The following is a 10,615-nucleotide window of genomic DNA, read 5'->3' on the forward strand; positions in this document are numbered from 1 at the left end:
CATTTTATTAATCATGGATATTTACATTTAAAAAATAGATTAACAAAACCATTAATCAAGAGTAACACGTTCTCAACACTAACATTGCATTTGAATCATTACAATACATAAATAACTCTTATAAAAACGATTTTTGATAGGATCGGAAATATATCTTTTATATAAGATTAAAATTTAACTAATTAATTAACTTTTGTTAATTTTACTAAATATTAAAATTATAAATTTTACATTTAAAAAAAATATTTTTATAACAAAATTATTTAGTTTTTTCTTTAAAATTATACATATGGCATATTCGTCAGCAAAATTAGCTGACGTTACATCCACACGAACAAAAATAGATGATATGGCAAGTGATGTGGCGACTGGTGTATGATTTTGCTAAAAAATTATAAGTTAGGTATGTTTTGACACGATCATATAAATTCAGGTATGTTTTAGCACAGCCATATAAGTCGGGTATGAATTGAACATATCGCGATATGTTGGGTATAAAATGGCCATTTTCCCGTTGATAGTGTCGGCAATAACTTTTATTTTTCCGCGTAAAAAGGTGCCAATAAACAAATTAATTAACGAGAACTAGTGAATCATACTTTACTACAAAAAAATATAAATAAGGAAGACTTGGTAACGTACGTGATAATATGAATTTAATAACATGGAGTGTCATCGTCTCACATATTGACAAAGATTCTTTACTAACCCTCTATTTTTTTATACAACGAATGACTAATTTCGATATCGTAAGGTCCTTTAATTAACGTGAAGATCATGTTGGAGAAAAATATGTGTAATGGTCAATTGTGTATCGTCGTTAGAATCGGCCACCGAAAAAGAAAATATCTATGGCTAGAATCATTTGATTTGTAATCTCTAAAATGATATCATGTTGTTTGTTAGGAGAACATACGTTTTATTAAAATGACAATATTTCGATAATAATTCTGAAAAAAAAAGTTCAATAATATCAACTCGCACTATTTTAATCTATCTAAGCATAATTTCTTAGTAAATGGAAAATATTTTTGGCAGTATGAATTTTTGTGAATATAACTAATCTAGTAAACACTAAACACCTATAATCATCGCTTTACAAATTAGTTTCTCCCGTTTGGCAATTACAAATAAAATTTTAAATTTTGGACAAAAAAGGAAAGCACGAGTAAATTATATGATCCAAAATAATTAAATAGTCGAAAACATATTTCATGTTTTTTTTTGTTCTCCACCGACAGCCTAAACATTGTCAGTGGCCCACGATCCCTCCTCCTAAAGCTGTCGATTTCGATAATATCTTCTGGTATTAAACTAACTTCCAACAATTACATAAAAGCCCTTTATCATCTATGAAACAAACCTTCGCATAACTTCTTCTTTTCTGTTAAGAATTTTGAACCAAGTAATTCAAATTATTTATTTAAGTTAAACTTAATTTTGATCTAGTTTTTATTGCTTTGAACGTTTTTTTTGTTTATACTTACATGTAAATATACTTTTAGAACTAATGATATCTTTTCAAGTAAAAAAAATTCATATTATAGCAAAGTTTAACCACACCATAAAACTAAAAAAAAATAATTTTCTAAGCTTTAGCCTTAGACTTTAAAATACTGACTGGATTTTTTTTTTGTGAAAAAGGTAACGGCAAAAGGAAAATAACTAGGGATGGCAATCAAGGACCTGGACCGCGGGCCTGGCCCGTAAAGACTTGCTGCGGGGCGGGATTGGGCCTACATTTGATAAACCCGCAAAATTGCGGGCCTCGCGGGACGGGCTCAAAGCGGGACGGGTTCAAAGCGGGATGGGCTCAAAGCGGGACGGGCCGAAAGCGGGATGGGTTAAACCGCGGGATTTTGAAGCTTTGAGAGAGAGAGAGAGAGAGAGAGAGAGAGAGAGAGAGAGAGAGAGAGAGAGAGAGAAGAGAGAGAGAGAGAGAGAGAAGAAGAGAGAGAAGAGACATTATGGAGCTCCGTTGATGGTGGTTTCAGGGTCGATGATGCTTCCGGTCTCCCAAACATCTCTGATCTGCATTGGTGGAGCTTCTTCAAGCCATCATAAATAATAATAAAAACATTTGTTTTGTACAAGCTTAATGTATTGATCTTGTAAGATTATGCTCGATCATGTGTAAGCTCAAACTCAATTATTGTCTATGTTTGTTTGTGCATGTAGAAACAAGCAATGTAATATTCAATGTCCCGCGGAACGGCCCGCGAAGACCTACATATTTCGCGGTACGGGATTGGGCAGCTAGTTTGAGGACCGCATCCCGCGCGGGACAGGCCCGCCGTGTACCGCCAGAAACCGAACCCGCAGCGGTTTGGGACGGGATGGGACGGGAGAGCCCAATTGCCATCTCTAAAAATAACCATTGTCCTAATTAACCATTTGAAGTCATTTACTACAAATGATAGAAGGGTAAAAAGGTAAAAGGAGAAAAAACTAATGTCCTAATCAGAAATTATTTGGTCATTTACTACATGATAGAAGGGTAGAAGCGTCAAATCACTATTCTCGGCTCAAAGATACAAAAGATAAAACAGCCACTAGCCAGCCAGATCACCTATCCTTCAGTGCTTCTCCTCTTCGTATTTTCTAAAGCTGAAACATCTTGCTACTCTCTCTCTATAAGTCCACCTCTCCTTCAAGCAAAGCATCTTCCTCTAAGATTGTCTGGTCTTAAATTCAACCAGGCCCATCTAAGGGATCTGGAACAATCTTTGTCTCTGGTACTTGTCTGATCAACAGAGCAATAACAAAAAAAAATGGATTCCTCTGTCTCCAGATCCACCTCTGTAGTCTCGAATTTGAGTTTCTTGGCTGTGTTGATCGTCTTCTTGATTTCTTCCTCTTCTCTTACTTCAACAGGTGAGACTCCTTATTATCTCTGTGACAATTGTGTATTAATCTGCTTTTTCTACTCTGTTCTTCATCAATATTTATATCTTTGTTCAGTTAGTGAAACAAAGTGTTTTTGCAAAGCTCAGATCCTAAGATTAAGACTTCAATTTCCATATTAGTAATTCCTATGTTTCCTTTAGTAAATCAGTCAATTCTGTTTATAACAGGAAAGAAAAACAAAGCTTCAAGTTTCTCTGATCTAAAAATAGAAAAATTCTGAAAAAGTACAAAACCTGATGCATGCTTTTTGTCAGTTATACAGACAGTTTGGTCTCTGTCTGGTTTCTACAAACTAATAGAAATGAGCAGAGTTCTGACCTTTTTTTTTATATAATTCTTTAAAAAATCTATTTGCAGAAGCATATGATGCGCTTGATCCAGAAGGTAACATTACAATGAAATGGGATGTCATGAGCTGGACTCCTGATGGCTATGTTGTAAGTTCAAGAACCATTAAAAAAAAAAAAAACTGGCTCTGTTTTATCGGTTTGGATTCATTAAACCGTTTGTTTGGTTTGGATTGGTCTAGGCCGTGGTTACCATGTTCAACTTCCAGAAATACAGACACATTCCATCTCCTGGATGGACATTAGGTTGGAAATGGGCAAAGAAAGAAGTCATATGGAGTATGGTCGGTGCGCAAACAACCGAACAAGGTTAACTACAAATGTTTTGGTACCATTAGTCTATGTTCTGGTCACTAATTACCATATCCATTTGTGACTGACTATGTATTATTTTCTTCTTTAACAGGTGATTGTTCAAAGTACAAAGGAAACATACCACATTGTTGCAAAAAAGATCCAACGGTTGTGGATTTGCTCCCCGGGACTCCTTACAACCAGCAGATTGCTAATTGCTGCAAAGGCGGTGTACTGAACTCATGGGTTCAAGACCCTGGCAATGCTGCTAGCTCCTTCCAGATCAGTGTTGGTGCTGCTGGAACCACAAACAAAACGGTCCGCGTGCCGAGAAACTTCACTCTCATGGGCCCTGGTCCTGGCTACACTTGTGGTCCAGCTAAGGTTGTTAGACCAACCAAGTTTGTCACCACTGACACTCGCAGAACCACTCAGGCTATGAGTAAGAACCACAAATGACTCTTTTTAGGAACTCTTGGAGAAAAGATCCCTCATCGAAGGGACATGACTAATATATATTAACTTAAAACCAATTGGCGATCAGTGTAGTAATCCAAGTCTCTTATATATTATTCATGTCCCGTCGAAACTCGGAGATGTTTAGCATTGTCTGTAATCTAACAGACTGTTTTGTTTTTCTAACTTACTGCAGTGACATGGAACATTACATGCACATACTCGCAGTTCCTAGCTCAAAGAACACCAACTTGCTGCGTTTCTTTGTCTTCTTTCTACAACGAAACCATTGTTGGATGTCCAACTTGCGCTTGCGGATGCCAAAACAACAGAACAGAGTCCGGTGCCTGTCTCGAGTGAGTAAAGCATCGAACTTTGTGTCTTATTGCTCTGTTTTCAACCACAAAGTCTAAACCTTTTTCTCTGTTTTGGTAATGACACAGCCCTGATACACCGCACTTGGCTTCTGTCGTCTCACCACCGACCAAGAAAGGAACCATCTTGCCTCCACTGGTGCAATGCACGAGACACTTGTGTCCCATCAGAGTGCATTGGCACGTGAAGCAGAACTACAAAGAGTATTGGCGAGTGAAGATCACGATCACAAACTTCAACTACCGTTTAAACTACTCGCAGTGGAACATGGTGGCACAACATCCGAATTTCGACAACATCACTCAGATCTTTAGTTTCAACTACAAATCTCTCACTCCTTATGCAGGACTAAGTAAACTCCAGTCCTCTCTCTCTGTTCTTATCTTCTCTCTCTACAATGATCATAAAGATTGATTCTTTTTGCTTCTTCTTTTGCAGATGATACGGCGATGTTGTGGGGAGTGAAGTTCTATAATGACTTCTTATCAGAAGCAGGGCCTCTTGGGAATGTGCAGTCAGAGATTCTGTTCCGTAAGGATCAAGCAACCTTCTCGTTTGAGAAAGGATGGGCTTTTCCTCGTAGGATCTACTTTAATGGAGACAACTGTGTCATGCCGCCTCCTGACACTTACCCTTTTCTCCCCAGCGGTGGTTTCCGACCAGAAGTCTCTGTCTTCGCCTCCGTGCTCCTCCCTGTTCTTCTTGTCTCTTCTTCTTCTTCCGCGTGAGTTTCATATTGACGGTTTTGCCACTGACGAACGATTCTGTGTCCGGTTCGGTTAGGGTTAGGCCGTGGCTGGGTCTGTTTAAACGGTGGAGTGGTGTACACGCTATTTATGATTCTTTTGTTTCCTAAAAATGGTAATCTTTTCATAATTTTTGTATGTAATAAGCTTTCAGCTTACTTGTTTTCCTTTATTTTGTTATTAGTTTCTCTTATGTTCGTATTTGTTGGGTTCTGTACTTGTAGAATGAGAAGAAAAGATGATAATGCCAGAATTTGTTTATATATTTTATAGGATCATGTGATCCTATAGAGTTTAGTAACGAAAACTAATACCAAAATTGATATTAATTTTTCTTTTCACACATGATTTTTTTCATTTTAAAACTAAATCAAAATTTAAATCTTAAATATGGTAAAACCTAGAAAATTGAGTCTAAATTGAATCAACAACATCCTTGGGAATGTTTTCAGTCCTAGATGGGCCTAATCCTTTAGAGAAAATTTGCTAACAAAAGGTACTTATAAAGCCTCCAGTAGGCCCAATTTTCTCTCCAGAAAGAATCCATACACAAACGGGTAAGACTCGTGTTTCTATATTGAAAAATGGTTCAAGCAGATTAAATCTGCGGGTAGCAGATCAGTCTGCTGTTAGGATTGGTGCTAGTAAGGCCACAAGATTGTTTAGTCCGCTCCAAAACGTCTTTTCCCCTTGGCCTTTTTTCTTCCTTGTATTGATGATTTACTTTTAATGAAATAAACTAAATCATACTTCCAGGAAAATAACAAAATGTTTTGGGAAGAATAATCTATTGGATTGAGAATCTATTGGGTGTCACAATGTTATTTAAAGAAAAATAGGAAGAGATAATGGACTCGTATATATGGGACATTGATTAGTTGTGTGGCAGAGAATATAATCCAAAATAAGACAAGTAAGAAGTTGCTTTAGAAAAGTCTGTGTGCGCTGTCTATTCCGTATTTGCATCTAAACCCTAAAAATTATCAACCCTCCATAAAAGCAAACAAACCAAGAAATATTGAAGTCTATGAAGTTTTTCTTTGCATTTGAAAGGAATGAAAAAAGAATGTGAAGCTTATTTTCTTCAAAAATATGATATCATGTTTATAATAATATCACATATGTAAACCTATAGATGGAAGGTGGTAATTATGATGAAAGGCTATTAACGATGAAATAAACTTTTCTTGATATCAATATATACTGGCGCGTAGAAAATTCATTTATCGCCATACAATATGCGCACTAAATATCGGTACTGAGGGTGGTCACTGGTCACATACACACACACCAAAAAAAGAAGACAAGGCGTGATGTTAAAATGGCCTAAGTTGACATATATTCGTAAAAAAAATACAAGCTTTTAAGGATTGGTGTCTACAATTTCAAATTTCATAAAAAGATGAATTTGATATAAAATATAATTATGGAAAATTTTTGTGTTTATGTCCACTATATATTGGTATATAGATTTGACAAGACCATGTGCGATATAATATATTTGCTCATGAGATGTTGACTTAACATAAGGTATGAGAAGAGAAAAAGATTCAGAGTTTTGATCTAAGAGGGCGAACATATATCGTACTATGGAGAGAACCAAATTTATGTTAATACGATTCAGAGAATGCAAATATGTTTACGTACTACCCACCCATTTAGGTGTTTAGGGATCATCAACACCCAAATGTGGTCCATTTCTTTTTGTTCATGGTGGTCCCAGTTTTGGTATATACTATATAGTCTATAAGACTATAATACTTTTACATACATTTGATTTGAGCGAGTATTATCTATGCCAATCTTAAATTTCCTCTCAGGCGGTACGAACAAAAACTTAGCTTCACCCCCTAAGGTGAACCTCTACATTCACCCACCAATAGAAATTAGTTTATTAAGATTTGATATCTCTTAAAAAAGGAAACCAAGTAATAAGAATTTAATGAAATAAAATTATGTTTTTAGATAAATAAAAATAGTAGCAAGTATCAAAAAATATATTCTTTTTAATATTAATAAATCCGTCAGAAAATACTAAAACCCTAAACCCTAAATTCTAAACCCTAAACCTTAAATTCTAAATACTAACCCTAAACCCTTGGGAAAAGCCTGAACCCTTGGGCAAATCCTATACCCTAAATCTTTAAATTTAAACCAAACTTTAAATCATAAACTAAATCTAATCCCTAAACCCTAAATCATAACCTCTAATACTAAACCCTAAATCATTAATTTCAAAATGGTTTATAGTTTAGTATTAAGAATTTATGATTTAATATTTGTCAAAGAGTTTTAGGGTTTAGGGTTTCGTGTTAGAATTTAGGGTTTAATATTATGGTTTATGATTAAGGGTTTGGGTTTAAGATTAACGATTTAGGGTATAGGATTTGCCCAAGGGTTCAGGCTTTCCCCAAAGGTTTAGGGTTTAGTATTTAGAATTTAGGGTTTAGGGTTTAATATTTCTGACGGATTTATTAATACTAAAAAAAAATATTTTTTTTATAATTGCTACTATTTTTTATTTATCTAAAAACATAATTTTATTCATTAAATTCTTATTAATTGGTTTCCTTTTTTAAAAGATATCAAATCTCAATTAACTCATTCTTATTGGTGGGTGAATGTAGAGGTTCACCTTAGGGGGTGAAGCGAAGTTTTGTTCAGGCGGTACCATATGGCAGATTAATATTATTTTTTCTAAAGACGTTTTGCAGAAAATGGTAATTGTTTCTGATCAGACAATAAAATACCAACGATAAAAGGAGCTAAAAAGCAAAATTTAAGTCAGCAAGTAATGCAAAAACAGTTAAAGTGATTCTTTGGATCAGTTATCAAGTCTTACATAATTTGATATCCATTCAATTAGCAATCACATTCCATTATCAAATCTTAAATAGTTTCAAAATTTCATATAAATTTATGGTGTGCATATATAAATATCACGCAGAAGTCAGACATTTACTAGTCACGGGACCGACATGAATGTCTGTATGTAACTTCTAATCGGAACACGTTCCGATTCAATAACCCCACAGTTGAATCTTCAGATAAAATTATTTGTTAATAAGATCCATCTGGTGTTTGATAAAGAAAAGAAAAAGATAAAGAAGAGACTCTAGTAATACTCATTCATTTCAAAAAAAATTGTTTTACACGTTATTCTTCGAAAAATTGGTGTGACTACAATAATGCATCACCAATTAATCACTAAAGATCTTTACATATTCTTTTTTTTTCTTTTTGAACTCTATCCATATCTTTGTGTTTTACTACTGATACCTGCAGACCTAACTATTTTAGGAGTATAACAAAATGGTAAATAGTAGGGAGACTTTTCCTACGTTGTGAGTATATACGTTTAAGATTCTATTTCCATATATAGTCTACTTTTCGGTCAAAAGAGAAACTGTAAATATATCAATTGAATTATTATCATATGAAAGAAGATGAAACAAATGTGCAAAATAGAGGTAATTTTCTTGTACCAACAATCAACTAAAAGATAAATTCAAGAATCCAAAGTTATAATTATTTCTATGGTGATAGTTAAGCTGGATTTACATTATTTTACGTGTGTGCCAAAATGTTGAAAAAAGTATGAGCGACACTATACTCAACGTGTTGGTAAAATAGATTTAAATGTGTGTTTCTCCATGAAAGTAAAATTTATAGTTACCAACAAAAATTACATTTTTGGTATTTCTCTCAAAAAAATAAATCATTTATTTTTAAAATTTTTTTTAAAAAGGTGGACCGTATATATAGTTTACTGGAAGAATATATAATAAATTACAGATCATTTCCTTGATACCCACTAAGATTTGAGTTCTTGATCTGTTCTGTTTTTCTTAACCTTAAAAGCAGTGGCAAGAAAAAAGACGGTACGGTACGGAAACAACGTTAGCCAAAGCGGAGGCAAAAAACTAACGAACAAGCTATTATTACTACAGAAGTAAACAGCCTATGAGAAGTCGACAATACATCATATGGTTTATTTACCAAACAGCCCTTACCTTTATTCCCACTCTGGTCTCTTCCACTCTCTTTGTTTCCACAAATATCATCGTCTATGTATTCACATCAACATACCGTATTTATACAACATCACTTATGTCACTGTTCACACGCTTACGCCACTGTAAACTCACGCGAAACCCAACAAAAGTCCAGAAAAAAAAAATAAAAAAAACAAAAATTATAAAAAAAAAAATAAAAAACAAAAATTATAAATTTAACACAAAAGATACCCAGAGAGACATAGGAACGAAAGAGAGAGAGATATACTTTGGTTATTTCAGGGTTGTCGTTTCTCTCTCTTGTTCTTGAAGTTTTAAGGGGAGAGAGAGAGAGAGAAAAGATTGAGAGATGGGAAGGGGTAGGGTTCAGCTGAAGAGGATAGAGAACAAGATCAATAGGCAAGTTACTTTCTCCAAGAGAAGATCTGGTTGCTCAAGAAAGCTCATGAGATCTCTGTTCTCTGCGATGCTGAGGTTGCTCTCGTTGTCTTCTCTTCCAAAGGCAAACTCTTCGAATATTCCACTGACTCTAGGTAACTATTATCTTCTGGTTTCATTCATAAACCATATATTAATTATATTATATATTCACATCGATCTTATCCATCTGCTTTCTTGATTTTTTTAGCAAGATTTGTTTTATAAATCGTACGTCTCAATCTAGATCCAAATCTTGTCTCTTTGTGTTGCAAATCAACTGTAGATTTGTTTGTTCCCTAAGAAGAGGCTCGAGAAATTAGGGTTTTTTTGGGGATTTTACGTACGGACGCATGAAAAAGCTGTTGATGTTTATTTTTCCTAGCTTTACCCAATTGAAAATAGCATAAAATTATGATACTTAGTACACAGACTCACGATTTGATTGCTCCTTTGATGTACGCAAGGACGTGCACACAGACACGTACGATGATATATATATGTATACAACTTGTATAATAGTTAATTAGTAACAAACATTCGAACGCAAAGAAAGGTTTATTTGAAACAATGGAATAAGCATTTACAAGGATGTGCTATAATCCAGTGGATAATAACATAACGCTCAACATATATGTAAGTTCGTACTGATATAAATGCATTTTTGAGTGTTTACATATACCTTTTTGAATTAAAGTGTACATATTTTGTTTGTACGATCATATACATATATATCATACCGTTTGCTTAGATAACCGAGTCAGGAGGGAAACGTATGTTTTCTATCATGTTCTGTGGACTCATCAAAAACCAGGTTTTATATACATTTGTGGTTATATGCTAACTTTTAGCGATCCTTTGTCAGAATACCAAACAATGTAAGCTTTTGTCTAACACTGAGAGAAATTAATGTTACATATTTCAACGCGTGTGAAATCTAGTCTGATATACATGGATCAAATTACTGAAGTATATTTTGTTTTATTTTCTGAAATATAGCATGGAAAGGATACTTGAACGCTACGATCGCTATTTATATTCAGACAAACAACTTGTT

The 10,615-nt window shown here is 34.4% G+C and overlaps 1 protein-coding gene across 1 annotated transcript; it reads left to right on the forward strand.

The window, feature by feature from the left end:
- Positions 1-2,565: 2,565 nt before the first annotated feature.
- On the forward strand, positions 2,566-5,318 carry LOC130504486 (protein COBRA-like). Its single transcript, XM_056999106.1, has 7 exons — positions 2,566-2,874; positions 3,265-3,344; positions 3,437-3,563; positions 3,661-3,990; positions 4,201-4,360; positions 4,448-4,731; positions 4,818-5,318. Exons 1-7 carry the CDS (start codon positions 2,772-2,774, stop codon positions 5,105-5,107), a joined length of 1,374 nt encoding a protein of 457 aa, XP_056855086.1. The 5' UTR covers positions 2,566-2,771; the 3' UTR covers positions 5,108-5,318.
- The last annotated feature ends 5,297 nt before the right edge of the window (positions 5,319-10,615 follow it).

The sequence above is a fragment of the Raphanus sativus genome, unplaced genomic scaffold, assembly GCF_000801105.2.
Source record: "Raphanus sativus cultivar WK10039 unplaced genomic scaffold, ASM80110v3 Scaffold1608, whole genome shotgun sequence".
NCBI lineage: Eukaryota > Viridiplantae > Streptophyta > Magnoliopsida > Brassicales > Brassicaceae > Raphanus > Raphanus sativus.

Coding starts and splice junctions, on each gene's coding strand:
- LOC130504486 (XM_056999106.1), top strand. CDS start 2,772: ATGGATTCCTCTGTCTCCAGATCCACCTCTGTAGTCTCGAATTTGAGT. Junction 3,564..3,660: donor TGCGCAAACAACCGAACAAG/GTTAACTACAAA, acceptor CTTCTTTAACAG/GTGATTGTTCAAAGTACAAA. Junction 3,991..4,200: donor CAGAACCACTCAGGCTATGA/GTAAGAACCACA, acceptor AACTTACTGCAG/TGACATGGAACATTACATGC.